A 17917-nucleotide genomic window follows, 5' to 3' on the forward strand; every position below is an offset into this window, starting at 1 on the left:
ATAGGAAATAAGGGGCTGGTACTTGTTATGTATTTTTGCTTTTTAAAATTCTTCTAACCCAGCAAGTTTTACAATGCAAATATCTTGCATTTGGACTCAGTAATGTAGAGAGATACTGTAATGTACAGAGTCAAATGAACCAACCCTGCCACAGATCTCTTGAACCAGATTGAGTCATCTCTAACTGAAATTCCTGCACTGGAGATCCACTCATATTGCATATACTTTCTCACGTAACCTTTTGAGAAATGCCCAACACATCAAGAGGAGGAAGAAGCACAACCCTCCTCATTAGCAGGAGGGCAGGTCCACCTTCATCAGCTCTAGACATCCTACAAACCTACCCTTAATCTCTCTCTGGACCTTGTTCCTGTGGTCAAGGAGGTAGAGAGAAGTATTGGCACTGTACTGGAGACAATGCCAAGGCCTTGGCAACAGATAGGAGGAAATACAACTCTTTGAACCCCTCTCATGCCCTTTCTCATCTCTATTGTTACACCAATAAAACTGTGGCCTCAGAGCTGAGCCCTTAGTCAGCTACGCCTGGGGATGGTCTCATGACTTTTTTCCCCCATAAGGAGAAAGACTACTCTCAGACCGTGCCAGCACACTGAACACTAAAGTCCAAAGAAAAAAAATGAAATTAATCAGAAACACTTACTTTTTTTCATCCAGGCCTGTCATGTTCTTCCACAACCCAGGGAATGACTCAAACTGGTACGTATAGATGAAGATAAGTACCAACATCGTGTAAACAACCACTGACATCCAAAAGTACTTTAAAATCCTTCTCCACCATTCATAGTGCACCTGAAAATCACACACTAAAGATGCTGAAACAAGCTGAAGGCAAAGACATGAATAAAAGTACTGCCAACCAAAGGTGATTACTATTTTTCCTAGCTGGCCTAATGTAAACAATGCTTACCATCCAAGGGCAGCCACAGTTCTTTGCGATACAGTTTCTACCCCTGATGCACATGCACTTAAGTACAGATTTTTGTGTAAAAATGTCTGTTGGGACACGGTCACAGACATGAAGGCCAGGGAGAGCTTCAGTCATGCAGTTTCATCACCTAATGTGGATGAAAGTTAAGGAAGAAAGGGACTCCATGCTCATCGGGGTGTGGAAGCTGTGTGCACCAGCTGTCACAAGAACTGGTGGCTACTTTGGATGTGCACAAGCCCAGAATTTTCCCACACAGGTTCCAAAGCTCACGATGATGTGGGGTGGCATCCCAGAGCAGAGGTATGTATTGTGTGCATTAACTTATGTGCACTCTGCCTGTCACTATAATCAAAAGCCAAAGGAGGATTAGTCTTAACCCTTTCAAATGACCTTACTATGTTGTATCTAACTAAAGAACAAACATACCATTTATGAATCGCGTTTGGAACTACTTATTACCAAGTTAAAGGTATGAACCATTGTATTCAAGAACAAAATTTAGTTAACACAGTTCTCACTTACCTGATAGAGAGCCACACAGAAGAGAAACAGTACCATATAGATGATTTTGTACATGACAATTCTACCCTCAAAGCTGACAAAGAAGAACATGCCCCCACAGACGTAAATCCAGTACTTGATGAACATAGCCATCACCAGCTTCCCCAGGACTTTCATAATATCCTGTTCATCCTCATCATCCTCTTCCTCCTCTTCCTCCTCCTTCTCCTCCTCCTGTTCGTGTGCCACTTCACCCTCTTGCAACTCCTCTTCTGCAAATACAGAGTCACATTTGGCCTCTGTCTCTTCTGGAAACTTTTAGTAAGAATTGAAATGGGTGGAAAGTAAAATTTCTGCACACTTAACACAGAAACTTAAACCACAATATTCACATGAGACTGTATTTCTGAATCATACACTTGTCCAGAGCAGGGGAGAGTTTTAACCTCATACGAGCTTCAACCTGCTCCTGGAGCCATACAAGGCATAGCTGTACGTCCTTACCAGACACCCATCTTCACTTTGTCTGAAATGCAGGCAGCTGTAGCAGAAAATGAGAGCCTAAGGGTTGTGTAACGGATAACAGTCAAAACACTTTCCATAGCAATACCTATACTCTCAGGCAAGAAACCCTTTAAACTGGAAAACAAAGAAACCACCAGCAGCACCAGAAACCTCTCATCTTGAGTTTAAAGTTTAAACTCTCATCTTGAGTTTGAAACTCTCATCTTGAGTTTCAACCTTCAGAGAATATTGTGGTTACCTCCAAAAACCACAAGCAAGAGAAAACATTAACATAAACCCAAACAAGCTTAAAAAACTTTAAATGCTGCACTAACACTGCCCTTTTTCAAAGAAACTACCACTTATCCAGCTTCTTCTGCTGTACCTGAGCCACTGCAGAAAAGACAAACTGCTTTTGCCGTATGAAGAGGTCAGGATTCCCTTATTATTAACCTTGTGAGGCTTGTGGAGGGCATGGTAACTGTCCCCCCAATAGCAAGCACATGAGCAAGTATCTAAGTAACAGGGCTTGTCAAACTCATAGCGTGCAGCTGTAACAATTTTCTTCCCATCGAGAATATGGAGACTTCAGCACCAAAAGGCTTGCCTTTTGTCCCACTCACCATTCTTCTTTCTCAGACACTTTCCTTGCTCTTGCTTTGCATATCCTTGCAGTATCCAGCTCTGACTCTGATCAGATATTTTACTGAGACAAATACTGTAAGTAATCAAACAGGAAACTCCATCACTGCTTCCAGGGCTGGCTTTCTACCATTTCAGTGAGTTGAACTTGTTCAGATCAGCATCCAGAGAGAAAGAAACAGGCAAGGAAAGTTTGGGGGAATATGTGCCCAGTAGCAAAAGATAGAACAGGCCACCGAGCTGCTAGATGAGTTGAAACTGTAGCAGTAAACTTTGCTCTCAGATATGCTTCCGATAGCATGAACCTCTGCACTGAAAATACACATGCTTAGTTTCCCATTAAAATGAGTAGCTTAGCTTCTGGTTCTGTGCAAGTTTTATGCACAAACACAACTTCCAAGGAATTTAGCAACTGATTTTTCCTACATAAACTCTTCTCCCCCTGTGGTTAAGCTCCTAGGACAATTAACCTGCTGGTTTGAGTTAGGGACACAGGAGTAAACAGATTATTTGAAAGTCCTGTGATATTTCTCAAATAAGTCATTTTAATTACCTTCCAGTAAAGAGAATTCTCATTTTATTTGACTTTCTAAAGTTCAAAGGTGTTTTATTTTATATCCCTAGAGATAGATGCTCACAGAATTTGTAATACCTTTCTTAGCTATTAACAGGTATCTTGTTAATTGTTTTCAGCATCACAGAAATGCAGTAACCAGAACTTCTATCATGACTGAAGGACTAAATTGGATCTGGCTTTACCTTTTTCTTCATTTTCTTCACTTCCAACTTTGACCTCAGATAAAGTAGCTTCTTTTAGCTGAAGTGCTTTCTGTTCAGTGAGGTGTTGCCTAAGCAGTAGCCAGAAAGTAATTGTGAAAAGAATCTGCAAACAAAAATCAAAACAAAAACAACAGACTAATTGTATTTCCTATGTCCTACTAATACACATATATGTTTTAAAAAATACTGCATGCCTTTGTTTTCTCTGTCCATCAGAAAATGGCACTGATGGCATCAGCATCAAAGTGCATCTTTGTAAAAGTTAAGTCACTTAGGAAACACCCTGCATTAAAACCAACTTTATTTCATTTGCACTTTTCCATTGACTAATCACTTACCATCCTGCATCTCTTCTTAAAGGCATATGCCTATACGATTTTATTCTATCCCATTCTGTTCAGTTTTTAACTACTGTCTTACAAGATTAAGGATCTTCTCATTATGTATCGAGTGGTATAATTCCCATGTGTTCATTTTTGTTCTTTTTTTCCCTTTTTTTTCAGGGAAGCAGAACATGTAGGTGAGTGTATTGTCATTATTACAGTTTTGTATATCTTAAATCTTTTAATATAGGAGGTTTGGTACTTCAGGTGCTTACATGCAATTAATTTAAAAATCAGAAAATTCTTTGTATGCCGTTAAGTTACATAAGACCCAGTCAACTGAATATGCCTTTCATTTGGAGCAGTTAGAAGATTTAAGATGGCTTTTCATTCTTTGAGGAGCTTTAAGATATGATAATTCAATAACAGCCGGATACCTTAGAAACAAATAAGGATATTTAATGAAAAGTGCATTTCTGTGTTTTGCAAAAAGCTAAATTAACCGCTTGCAATACTGAGAGATGGTCAAAACTCAGAAAACAGCTTTGATGCCTAATCATCACACACTTGATTCTACATACATTCTAGAAGGTTTCCACTGATTTCAGCAGCGCAGAACAAGACTTATTTGACTACTTAGCAAGAATAAAATCTCAAATAGGAAGCATGTAAGAGCCAAGTATTTTGCACACAACAGAATGACAAGTCAAGCAGTACAATTTAAAGAACTCTCCTGGTTTTCATCTAACGTGGAAGTACTTAATGGGGGAAAGGAGAGGTCCCAGGCTAGCGACAGCTGTTTTCACTACAGTTAATGCTGTGAGCTACAGCAGATTTTCAGCCTCTGTGAATTGTCACAGCTTCTCCAGATACCTTCTGAAGCTCTGGCCTTTGCAACACGAACTTTTGATATTGTAAAACACAGATTTGTTCTGCAGCAATTAGCTCCATCTCCCTCCTGGATTTATGCCTTGTTCTTTTTGACATTTCTAGAGCCAGAGCTAGCTCTAAGAAAAGACTTGAAGGGTTGCAGATCAAACAAATACTTTCAGTCACCTTCTACAGTATCCCTCTTATTTCCTTTTCAGACCAGGAAACACACATATAGCATGCAGAAAATTATGCAGAAAGAATTACAGTACCTTTCTTTCTATTTTCCTCTCTTTGCAGAATACAGTATCAAATCTTTATTTAAATTCAACTGTTATTCAAAGGGCTTTAAACTAGGAATAACAAGGAGGGACAGTTACTAGCAGCCTTGAGAGGGCTGACAAGCAAAGGGTGTCTGGGGTGATATGAACAAAAGGAAACACATAATCAACAAAACAGGGTATATGCGGGGTCACTGAAAATATTTGTATGTAAGCAAGAAAATGTGTTCAAGGCACCATTATGGGGAAACCTTCTACATCCTTTCTGGGAAATCAGCGTGCCAGGTGCCTCTCTGAAGTGCCTGTACACTAATGCATGCAGCATGGGGAATAAACACAAGGAATTAGAGACCTCTGTGCAGGGCTATGATCTTGTTGTCACAGAGACAGGGTGTGACAGCTTGCATAGCTGCCATAGAGAGATACAGACTCTTTAGGAAGCATGAGCCAGGAAGATGTGGAGGTGGAGCTGCGATTTGCATGACAGCACAGCTGGAACACGCGGGCTCTGCCTGGGGATGGATGACGAGCTAGCTAACCTGGGAGAAATACAGAGGCACTGGCCGAGCATTGCAGAGACATGGTTAGAAAAGCCAAGGCCTGAAGCTGAGTCTGGCGATGCATGCTGAGAGCAACGAGAAGAGCTTCTGTAAGTACATAAGCAGAAAAAGGAAATCTGGGGAAAATGTGGGCCCATGCTGAGTAGGGAAAGGGCCCTGGTGATGCAGGACATGAAAAAGGCTGAGGCATCAAATGCCCCCTTTGCCTCAGTCTTTGCTAGGAAGACCAGCCTTCAGGAATCATAGGTCCCAAAGGCTGTGGGAAGTCTGAAGCAAGACACACCCTTGGTGGAAGAGGACCAGGTCAGGGCATGCTTAAGCAAACTGAGCATACGTAAATCCATAGGTCCTGACAGGGTGTACTCACGAGTGCTGAGGGAGCTGGTAGATGTCATTGTAGGGACTACTCTCAATAGCTTTGATTGACTGTGGTGACTGGAAGAAGTGCCGGAAGACTGGAAGAAAGCAAATGTCACGCTCCTGTCTTCAATAAGGGCAAGATGGAGCATATAGGCTCATCGGCCTCAACTTGATCCCTGGGAAGGTGAGGTGGTGGGATGTAGAGGAATGAAGGCAGTGGGTTGGTTAGCATTGATAACATGCAGCTGTGGCCTTGCCTTGAAGGCAGTGGGTTGGTTGACATGGATGATGTGCAGCTGTAGCTCGTTCCTGCTAAGTGGTTAAATAGCCCTGAGGAGTGTGGGAGAGGGGTTGGGTGGAGGAGCAGCAGTGTGGTCTGGCCTCTGGAGGAAGGGGAAACAGCATGGGCAGTAGAATCAGGCTAATGGTAAAAGCCTTGTTGCAGCTTGCTAGTTTTGCCTGTGCTGTGGCAATTGGTGCCCTGTGTGAGGCAAACTGATTTGGACTTTAACTACAACAGTGGGACACTAGAACAGGTTGCCCAGAGAAGTTGCAGATGTTGCATCATTGGAAGTGTTTAAGGTCAGACTGGGCAGGGCTCTGAGCAACCTGATCTAGTGAAAGATGTCCCTGCCTATGGCAGGGGGGCCAGACTAGGTGATCTTTAAAGGCCTCTTCTGGCCCAACTGTTCTATGATTCTAAGATGATGGAGCAGTTAATCCTGGAAAATGCTTCCAGGCACATGAAGGGCAAGAAAATCACCAGGAATAGTCAGTGTGAATTCACCAAGGGTAAGTCATGCTTGACCAACCTGATAAACTTCTGTGATGAAATGACTGCCTTGGTAGATGAGAGCAGTGTGTACTGCCTACCTAGACTTCAGGAAGGCTTTGACACTGTCTCCCATAAGATCCTCATAGACAAGCTGATGAAGTATGGGCTAGATGAGCAGTGACGTGGATTGAAAACTGGCTGAACAGCTGACTGAGCTCAGAGTGTAGTAATCAGTGGCATAAAGTCTAGTTGCAGGTCAGTAATTAGCGATGTATGCCAGGGGTATATACTAGACCCAGTCCTGTTCAATGTCTTCATTTATGATCTGGATGATGGGGCACAGTGTACACTTACCAAGTTTGCTGATGCCACAAAACTGGGAGGACTGGGTGATACACTAGAGGGTTGTGCTGCCATGCAGAGGGACCTCAACAGGCTCAAGAAATAGGCTAACAGGAACAGCATGGAGTTCAACAACAGGAACTGCAAAGTCCTGCACCTGGGGAGGAACAACCAGTTCACGCACTGTTACAGGCTGGGGGCTGACCATCTGGTGAGTAATTTGGCAGAAAAAGCCTGGGGGTCTGGGCGGACACCAGGTTGAACACGAGCCAGCAATGTGTCCTTACAGCAAAGGTGGCTGACAGTATCCTGGGTTGCATTAGGAGAAGTGTTGCCAGCCGGTTGAGGGAGGTGATCCTTCCCCTCTACTCAGCACTGGTGAAGCCACAATTTGAGTGCTGTGTCCCATTCTGGCACCCCAGTACAAGAGACATGGACATACTGGAGAGAGTCCAGTTGAATGGCCATGAAGATGAAGTGACTGCAGCATCTCTCCTATGAGAAAAGACTGAGAGCGCTGAGACTGTTCAGCCTGAATAAAAGAAAGCTCAGCGGAAACCTCATCCAATGTCTATAAATAACTGAAGGGAGAGTGGAAAACAGACGAAGCCAGGCACTTTTCAGTGGTGCCCAGTGACAGGGCAATGGGAACAAACTGAAACACAGGAGGTTTCCTCTGAATGTCAAAGAACATTTTTTTTGTGTGTGTGTGAGGGTGACAGAGCACTGGCACAGGTCACCCAGGGAGGCTGTGGAGTCTCCATTATTTGAGATGTTCAAAAGCCATCTGGGAAATCAGCTCTAGATGGCCTTGCTTGAGTTAGGGGAGTTGAATCAGATGACCTCCAGAAGTTTTTTTCAGCCTCACTCATTCTGTGAAATTTACACAATACATCATATTCAGCCTGAGACCCCACCAGACATCTTATAATGGTTTTATGAGGGTGGTCAAATCATAATATATACTCAACAGTTCCCTTTCTTGACACCAGCTAGTTTTAGATAACATATTTGATGATATAGTTAATAAGAAACAGTGTCAATGTTTTCTTTAAAAAAAAAAACTCCTTAGAGTTTTAACAAGTTATTGAGGCAAACTGTAGAACTTCTCTTGCAGAACCCCTTGAACTTTAGCTCTCTTACTAAACTGGCCCAACCTTTATGAGAGAAATAATACAGCACTCGCAGGTTTTCAGATGCATTAAAGACCCAGAAATGGTTGTCCAAAGGGCACTGCCAATATGAAAAATCACTTACAGAATCACCTTAAATAGTAATTAGGAGTCACAAGGGAAGTGACTCACTTAGTGCAAGGAAAGCCGTGCCAACTAGATGCACTGAGATGCCCCTCTTGGGTACTCTAGGAAACAGCTTCCTATTTATGCTCGTTCCCTCCCCAGAAGCAAACTTGCCAAATAAAATGCATTTTGTAGTGCTTTCAAGACATCAAACTAAAAAAAAAAATCTATCATGCACAGAGGTCAACAAACTCTTCTGTTTCTGACTTGAAATGGATTCCAACTCATGCTGCTTCAGGTGTAAGGATAAAGAATTAAAGTTTAGTCACAGCTATGTACTGCTGCTTGTGCCAAATCACAAGGCAGTGAGCAGTATTGGTAACTGCAACGACACCACAGTTCCGGTTGCCATCATATTCAGAGACAGACCTGACATTCCATGTGCATCAGTCTAACAAATCAAGTCACATTTAGTTTTGCATCCAGTTTACAGAGCTAAACAAGTGAGCAATTTCCATCCACCAAGAATTTTCTACAGAATTAGCATGAAAATCCACAAAGATGTCTGAAATGTTTGTTTTGGTATTAGCTTAATATGAAAGAAACAATTTTCTGAACACTATTTTTTAATGCCTTACCCTTTATTGTAAAGCTGCTACTGAGCATGGTTATACTGAATACTAAAGACTCATTCTTAAATGCCAAGAGATACACTTTTTTATCACCGTATATTTTGTGGTTTCATAAATAAATCTCAACTGTTTGTAACACCTACCTTTGATGCCAGCTCCCCAGGTTCCTTTCTTTCTAAAAAACCAGACACTTGAGGAAGCTCATCATTCTTGAGCTCGATGCTCCATATATACTGCAGTGTTAGCAGTAAATTTCCATAGAAAACCATGAATGGTGAACTGATCATGGCGTATTTCCTTCGGTCCCGAATCATCCACAATGTGCAAGACCAGATGAGTAACACAAAAGTCAACCAGCTGTGATATGTGATACTCCACGCCTTGCAGGAGGAGGAAAAAGATATAAAAATGTTCAGAGATACATTCAGGAACGACACTGATGCATACTGCCAGTTACATTTAACTTATGCTTCTCGACTTTGCACACATTTTCATTGTCATGAGACTTTTCACCCATGTTAATCACCTGATGGGCCGGCTACAATAAAACCCTTGGGGAACATGCAGAAAGTGGATTCTTAAGCCCACAGCTGAGGGTGAACCCTGCGTTGCGCATTAATGGCACCTTGGTAAGGTTTGTAAGCAGACTTGTTGCTTCTCATTACACCAAACTAAAAGAGATAGAGAATACAGGCTAACTTTTGGGCATGCAAGATCTTGCAAAACGGGCAGCAAAGAATTCAGAGTAGGAATAGCAAAACGTATTCAACGGCTACTAAACTCAAGGCTTGGAAAGATTTACACAACTATGCTAACTCCACACTCTTCTAGTTTTTTGGGAATCAATTTCAAATGGAAGGCTGTGGTATGCACACACTGCGCACACCTAATCTCAAGAACGTTTAGACTATGCTAACCACATTAGATTACCTGAAACACAACTCCAGAATGTTTTCTATAGCTTGCAGAAATTCATTACTGAAAACTGCTCTATTAAAAACATGGGGAAAATGGGATTTTCAGTGTTTTTTATTAACATTACATTATCAATTTAGGGCTAAATTCAGCTATAGATATGCTGGTTTAACTACAGAATGACTGTCAATAAAACATTTCAGATTCCTTTTCAATTTAAATAGAAAAGCTTGAAACATTAAGAGTATTTCGAACAGTTTAGCTCCATCCCCCCCTTGGAAATTATGTCTTTTAAGGGTATGTGCAAAACACTAATATGGCATTTCTCTGTCCCCATATAAGAAAATAACTTACACTGAGCTGTCTTTGGCTATGGTATAAATGAAACGTGCAACAGATCACATCATAAATTCATAAATGAATCAGGGTCATATAAAATAGTGATGTATCACTAAGTAAAAAGCTAGTAGTGTCTCAATATTAAACTACAAGAAAACTCTTCAAATATATATTTTCCTTTGATATGGAGAGATATGACTCTAGAAATTAATTAAAACAGAAATGCAGACCATATGAAGCAATGTGAATTTAAAAAATAGGAAAAAGAGGCATTGTGTCAATACAAAAAGAACTACTTGCTAATGTCTCAGAATGCATCAAGTCAGTCCAGATTCTCCACAAGGAGTCTGCTTTATTTAGTTGAGAAACTTTTCCTGTTAAAGGACAGCAAATACAGTTTGAAACTTTATGCAAACAAAAAGCAGCCAAGCTAATTTGTTTTACCATTTTTAATGCAAAATTGGGCCAAGAAGCTTTATGGTTAATTTCATCACAGTTGAAACCTTTCCAAAACAGTAAAACCAAAGCTTTCATTGGGAATATAGAGATCTAATTATTATGCTGAAAATTTGTTACAGTGTAGCTCAAGGTACTTGCATAAAGTGGGCTTAAAAGCAAGCAACAACATGAGAAAGACAAATAAGGGAGGTAAAACAACAGCAAAATCTTGCTTGGTACATAGTATTTTCCTTGAGAACTTTCTGTGTCAATGTAGGAAACCAGGCTTTACAGGATCTTTTCTTCTCAAAGAGTAACAGGATGCATGTTTCAACCTGAAATAGGAACTATATAGATATATTTTTTTATATCACTATGAAATGCTTTAGTTTTGTAGGCAAATTTCTGCGTTAAGGAAAAGCATGACAAGCCTGCTTATGGAGAAGGTTGGGAATCGATAGAAATTGATTTTTCAGGTTTTCTGACATTCAACAGACAACAAAACCCAGGGCTCCCAGTCCTGGAAATGTGACACTTTACCCAGAACTCCATGTGTTGCCCTATTTATTTAAAAGGCCTGGAAATTATGCATTAATAACCTAAAACAAACCCAAACTGATGCAGACACCATATCGATGTTTTCTAACCCTGATGCAAACACTTACTGAAAACCAATGAATGAGTTTACTTTCTGGAAAACATTGAGAAGACACGTTTATTTGTAAAATTAACAGCTTTTTTTGTTTGGGTTTTTCTGTGGTTTGTTGTTGTTGCCACTACTTACCATCATGGCTATCAGAGCACAAATGTAACTTTGTTTCATGATAAATTGAAACACAGAGACTAGGGCATGTAATTTAACATTTTCTTTTTCCTCCTGAGTAACTTCCTCTTCCTCTTCGTCCTCCTCTTCTTCCTTTTCTAAGTAGAAAAAGAAATTCTTATTTGCAATTCATGCTGGTCTAAAAGTAGTATATGCACTCTCTCCTGGAATGATTTCAGTTGTAAACACTCTGATGGATACTTCTACAGCAATCAGCAAGCTAAAGATGGGAGCCAAAGAAAAATTACATTTGAGCACAGTAAAGCAAAACCCGCAATCACTATGTTGGTAGACAAAGTATTTTGGATAGTATATGCCTACAGCCCCATTTACAAAATTGCTGTATGGTCAGCCATCATTGTAAGGCAACAGAAATTATTTAACTTCAACAGGCCAAAGAACTTTACAAAATGAAAATAAATGCTAAAGGCAGTGATTGGAGATACAGAATAAGAAAAAATATGGAACTAAGGGTAATTCCCAGGCAATTCACTACCTGACATTTCATCCGAAGTCTCCCATTTGTACTGTGGTGTTGAATACATGTCTGCTTTGGCTGGCCCATTTTCTAATGGCAGTGTGGGGTGGATGGTGTGATAGTCAGCAGGGTTCCCATTCACTGTTACCAGCAGCACCTGCCAGGACATCAGAGAGAGGCACTGCATTTAGGGTGGCTCTGAGGACAATGTGACACCTACTTCTGTGCTTCGCTACTGTTGAATTGCCAGTGTTAAAGGAGCTTAACCAGTAACTGCAGTTACTTCCTTCCAAAGCAATTGGTATGTTTTAGTCATGTTGCATGCAAAACTAGCGCGTAACAGCTTCCAAAATTAATTGTTGTTAGCTTTTTATGCAATATCAATAGAATCGCAAAACTGTTTCCATGCAGTTTTTTAGCAACCGTAAAATGCTGCTGCAACTGTGAACTTTTGTAAATATTTCCTTTGAAAGATTTCAAGTTTTTTTCAAATTCCCAGAATGTCACATTGCATTAGGTAACACTTCAACTTATACACAAGCAGTCTGAAAAGGAATAAAAGTATAGATACATAAGCAAAAGCAATTAAGTTACTGCTGAGCCATGGCAAATAACTGTTTGCACGCTCTTGGTCTGTCCTACCCATGAAATTAAATGGAAAGAACAAACCCTGCAAAGGTGGACTAAGTTAACACATCCACAGCTGGGGAAGGCTAAGGTTGATCACATGGCTCAGTATACAAACAGTAACTCAGCGAGCCCATCTGCAGACATACTGCCTTTCCCAGGTTAAACTGGCTTTTTACAGCCCAGCTAGGAAAGTATCATTATACGTCCTGCATTGAAGTTAAAGCTATAACCAAAACTTCATCCTCCTTCTTATGCAAACTAATACATCAAGATTTTCAGGCTTTAGTTCGCATCTAATTATTTCCACTAATTATGAAAACAATGGTTACAGACTACTTTCAGTTTTAAAATAGTACTGGTGAGATCTAAATTTGCTGCCATTAATAAAACCAGTTGTGGTAATTATTGTTTTTGATGCTACATGTATGCCATTTGGTAGTACTAATTCAGTACTCTTTCATTGTTTGATTTCTGTGGCTTAAATTTCAGCCCTTGTGCTTGTTTGAATTAGGGCTCCAGCAACCACAAGCATAAATACCTCTTGTATTGGCAGAAATTCATGTGCAATGGGTTACCGATGGTAGCACATCCTGAAGACTGACTTCTGCTTAGGCTGTGAGATAGGAGCGTATTTTGCCTGTTGAAACTATGCACAGGCGTGTGGAATATTTCAGAATAGTATCTGGGTTATGTTCAGTTATATTCAGCAGCCACACCAAGCACAGGCTGTGAAGCACATTTAGATTTGGTTATAGCTGCTCCCAGACTTCAACTGCACCTCCATTCTCCTGTGCATGGTGAACAGAGGATGTTTCTGCTTTCAGAGTCTGCTAGGGTCTATAGCAGTCAAGATAAATGGATCATTTGCTGTCTGTTCAAAGAAAGACTTGGATTTTCCGTAATCTGTAAATTGAACTCATGTGTTGCCAGTCATGCTTTAAGGGCCTCAGCATTTCAACACGAATGAAAGAAAAAATTACAGCAAAGAAGCTAAATCAAGTTTTAAGACAACTTGCATTAGAAAGCATATTCTGGTATCTTTTATGGTTTAAATAACTCAACGAAATAGCAAAGATTGCTTGCCAGCTGGTACTACTACAAGCAGTTTAACTTCAAACAATCAATTTTAGGGCTAAACAGTTTCTCAGTGCAATTATTAAAGAAGCAAAACCCAATTATATTTAGGATAATCAAAGTTATAGGGTAAATGGTAGGCTAACAAAAATAAAGAGGTTTGAAAAATGTCACCTAAGGTTTTATCTTTATGTATTAGTGTAATCTGTATTTACACATATTAAGAAGAATTACAAATACAAAGACTAGTAGTATACTAACATCCGATGGCTTGTATTCATCTTGGGTCATTGACAGAAGCTGCAAAAAGCAATGCAAGACAAATTATTAAAGAAGCATGGCTCAAGCATTAATAAGTCTAACTTTTTGAATACATGCACGCATATTGGGTGACTTTTGCAGATTTGCACTAAGAAATTCAGAAAGAATTCTTAAAAAGCCAGCAGAATTGTACACTATGCTCCATAAAATGATATTTACTGTGCCATGGCATTGACATAAATTTACACTATGTTCTCGTGAATTCAAAACCAAAACTGAGAACGTTGCATTGAGATTTTAGATACTAGGTCAAAGAATTAATCAGTATGGCATTACTGATTAACTGCTTTCTAATGTCTTTCTAATGATCTAATGCTTAAAAACTAAGTTTTTAAATGATCATTAGAATTACTGTAATTAAAAAAATACTTTCCATGAAATGTTATAAAATGTGATACTTCATTCATTTGCCTGAGCTCTGGGGGATTGAGTATATGTGGCTCAACAGAGATTTGTATAGCCCAAATCTGACTGCGACCCATCAAAAGAAATTTCGCACTACGGCTCATGAGGACAGATGGTAGAAAGCTGGACCTTTCCAGGAGTTTTCACACAAACTTCCTTAACTGCCCTGCTGAGAATATCCAACAAGGACACCAGTATGCTTGGAGGAAGGCAAGCTAGCAGTCCCCCCTTACTAATGACAGTGCTAATTAGTAGTTATACGGCAGATCAGAGCTTTACATCAGCAGACTTTCTTGCTGTTTTGCACAAAGATAATGGCCTCATGCCAAAAGCCTGGACCTAAACTTATTAAATGTGGAAGCCAGAAACGCAGAGCATGCTCTTTCTTCAGGTCCTTACACTGACTCTTGGTTTTTTCATTAATTTTTACAAAATATATTCCTACTCTGCCACACAGCCTTGATATTGTGCATGATTTATATAATCACACATGAAGATCTTCTTACTTACAACCTATATAATGCTGCTTCCCTTAATTTCAAAGTAATTGTGATAAAATTAACTGACTGATTAAAAAACAACTAATTCAGAGACCCTTCCCCTCCAGCCTTACTTTTCTCTCATCAGTTGTATAGTGGCTTGCATACCACAGACTTCGTCTTCTCTCCGCTGTCATTGGAATTGGGCTGCAGGCTATTTCTTTGTCATCCTCCCTGCTAACAGATTTCTCTTCATCAGGCATCTGCTAAACAATATAAATGACAAGACTAGTTACAGCTCTCTAAATAACAGTTTTCTCAAAGAATTTAATTTTCCCCTAACTGATGCTCCCTCTCCAAAGTATAACTTTGAAACATCTTTTAGTACCTATCGTGCTTGATCTGTGACAGATGACTCTTACTAGGATGACATTTTCAGAAATGATGACAGATCTTTTCTATGACTTAGTTCATCAATGCCAAGATGTTTCCTGATAATTACAAGACACTAGAATTACCAACACCTCCACAGACTACCTTACCTTACTATACAGTCATACCATAAGCTAGTAAGATGTCTAATTTTCAAGGTAGTGTATTGAAAAAAATTCACTCTTCTCATCTGCCTATATACATGAAAAGCCAACTCTGCTTCACTAAACAACTAAACAAATGAAAAGATCAAAACCTTTTGAGCATACGTATCTAGCATTAAAGGTTAACCTAATTCACCAATCCATGCCTCAGTATGTAACAAAGTAGTCAGTGCTGTTCATCCATCTAGGCTCATCTATTCCTGCTTCTAAATGAAGCCATAAAAATACCCCTGTGTGCTCATGCTCACATGTCAGACAAGATGACTGGAGCAAGCCAATATGGATTTGCCAAGGGTAACCTGATTGGTTTTTACGCTGAAACAACTGGCTGAGCGGATGAAAGGAGAGCTGTGGATGTCAGCTACCTTGATTTCAGCATCTTTGATACACTGTCCCACAACATCTTTGCTGACAAGCTGGTAAGATACAGACCTGACAGATGGACCACAGGATGGGTAGAGAACTAGCTAAACTGTCTTGCTCGAAGGCAGGTAATGGATCTAGGTCAAAATGGTATTGGTCATGAGTGGAGTTCCTCAGGGACTGGTGGTAGGTCTGGTACTATTCAGTATCTTCAAAACTATCTGGATGGAATTGCACCCACACAAAGTCTGTGAATGATACTGAACTGTGTGGTAGAGGTAGACGGGCTAGAAGGAAGAGCTACCATACAGAGACAGCGCCAACAAAAAATCCACAAGGTTTAACAAAGATAAAGCCCTGCATCTGGAATAAACCCACATAACAGTAAAGGTTGTGGACAGATTGTGTGGGAAGCAGCTCTGTGGAATAGGCTCAGGTAGTCCTGGTGCACAGCAAGCTGAACATGAGCCAACAGTGAACTCCAGCAGCAATGAAGGCAAACATGTCCTGGACTGCATCAGCAAGAGTACTGCCAGCAGATCAAGGGATGTAATTATTCCGCTGCACCAGGCAAGTATCAGGCCGTACCTGTAATTCAGAAAGTAGGGTGTTTTTTTCAGCCTTCCAATACCTAAATTGTAGTTTTAGAGAAAACAGAGGTGCTCTTCTCACAAGGAGGCATCATTACAGGACAAGAGTCTAAGGGCATAATTTGCTTCAGGGAAATGCCTTCTGGATATATATAAAAAAAATATCATTGTGAGAACAAGTAATCACTGACATTGGCTGCTTTTGCTGGAAACATCCAAGACTTGGCCCTGGACAGCCTAATCTGAGGCCCTGCTCTCACAAGGAGTTGCATGAGATGATCTGCATAGGTCCCTTCCCACCTGGACTGTTCTGTGACTGTGATTGTCCATGATTCACATGCTCTACTTCTTCATCTGTGACAGGAGCTATTACCACTAAATTGAGGAGGACTGCTAACGTACCAGTCTTAACTCATCATAATTCTATGGCCCAGTAGGGGTATGGGGCCTCTCAAATAGACATAACATGGACGTCATGACAGCACAGTGACAAGCGGGAGACCTGGGTATGTGTGCACAAACCAGGCTAGGTCACAGCTCCTCTTCAGGCTCCTCCAGACCTCTTCCTGCACTGTGCCTCCTTCTGCAATCTTGAACTTCCCAGCTGAGCTGTCCCAAAGCAGCAACACCTTGCTGTTTATACCAGTAAGAGGAGGAAGCTCAACCGCATGGTGCTAAAGGGAGGAAAGGGGATGCTCTGGAACCAGTGGGCTGCATGTGGAAGGTGTGAGCATCTTCAGCACAGTGTTGCTCTGCAGGACTCACAGGCCCAGCGATAACATCAGGGAGAATCTGCTACTACTGGTTACTCTGCCCTCTGCCTTTGCCCAATTTCTCATTTTGAACCTTAGACCTTGACCCTGCTTTTTATTTTTATTATTATTTCCTCTCTCTACTTGGTTTTCTGGTTTCTCCTGTCTTCCCAAGACTTCACGTGGGTTTTAGATTTTTGGCTCTGATGGAAATAATAAGTATTCAAAATTTCAGAGGAAGGTATGCAAGTATGTAAAGTGAATATTGTGGAATAATAATAGCAGTGGCTATACCACTCTGACATCCATTAATGCCTGAATGTTTATCTCAAAACTAGTAGAAATGGTGAGGACTAAAAGGTATACCTACCTATGCTTCAAAGTACTGCTTTAAAAAAACCTGTTTGCAAAAAAGTCATGTACAAATACAAGTGATTCTAATAATAAAGGTAAAGTTCTTGAGTCAGGTTCTACGTTGCTGTTGAACTCATCAAAGCTCAACAAACTCTGAATGACCAAGTTCAAAGAATTACCAAAACTCTACTTCCTCTCATCACAATCTCCACTGGTATTGTTGTTTAGAGTACTAAGTCAAATCCTCATTCCTACAGCTGTCTTGCTTCATAAAACCACCCCTGTTCAGCAAAGTACACAAGTGGTTGTGGAACCTGGGGCAAGGTCTTACTGACTTCAGTAGGACTTCAGTGGAAGTTCAGGAACTTTGCTGACCTGCAGCCAAAATATAGATTACACACCAGCTTTAGTAGTGTTATGCTGAACTTACCCTGTTATTAACTACAAAACAACCTGAACAGTTTGTTTGTAAGGACTTTTTTTTTTCTCTTGCCTATTTTGTCCTTTCTACTTAGCAGATACTTGTATTTCTGCTTCAAATTCAGTCTAAGTTGACTTTTGGTTTGCAACAGAAATATCTTGGTACTTGCTTTTTTTGCTTAA

At 40.4% G+C, this 17917-nt stretch overlaps 1 protein-coding gene across 15 annotated transcripts in view; it reads right to left on the reverse strand.

The window, feature by feature from the left end:
* The window catches only part of PIEZO2 (piezo type mechanosensitive ion channel component 2), a 314755-nt gene that overhangs the window by 86188 nt on the left and 210650 nt on the right, over positions 1-17917 (reverse strand). For 10 of the 15 annotated variants that reach the window (XM_080379005.1, XM_080379007.1, XM_080378997.1 and 7 more), the window contains 8 exons: positions 14794-14925; positions 13716-13754; positions 11769-11907; positions 11234-11370; positions 8901-9137; positions 3356-3479; positions 1472-1722; positions 662-810 (listed from right to left, as the gene is read on the reverse strand). In XM_080379005.1, the coding sequence (XP_080235131.1) occupies positions 662-810; positions 1472-1722; positions 3356-3479; positions 8901-9137; positions 11234-11370; positions 11769-11907; positions 13716-13754; positions 14794-14925 (1208 nt within the window). Of the gene's footprint in view, positions 1-661; positions 811-1471; positions 1723-3355; positions 3480-8900; positions 9138-11233; positions 11371-11768; positions 11908-13715; positions 13755-14793; positions 14926-17917 lie in introns of those variants that run through there. The other 5 variants (XM_080379006.1, XM_080379004.1, XM_080379002.1 and 2 more) reach the window with 4 other exon arrangements.

The sequence above is a fragment of the Falco punctatus genome (genome assembly GCF_963210335.1).
Source record: "Falco punctatus genome assembly, chromosome: 3".
Taxonomy (NCBI): domain Eukaryota; kingdom Metazoa; phylum Chordata; class Aves; order Falconiformes; family Falconidae; genus Falco; species Falco punctatus.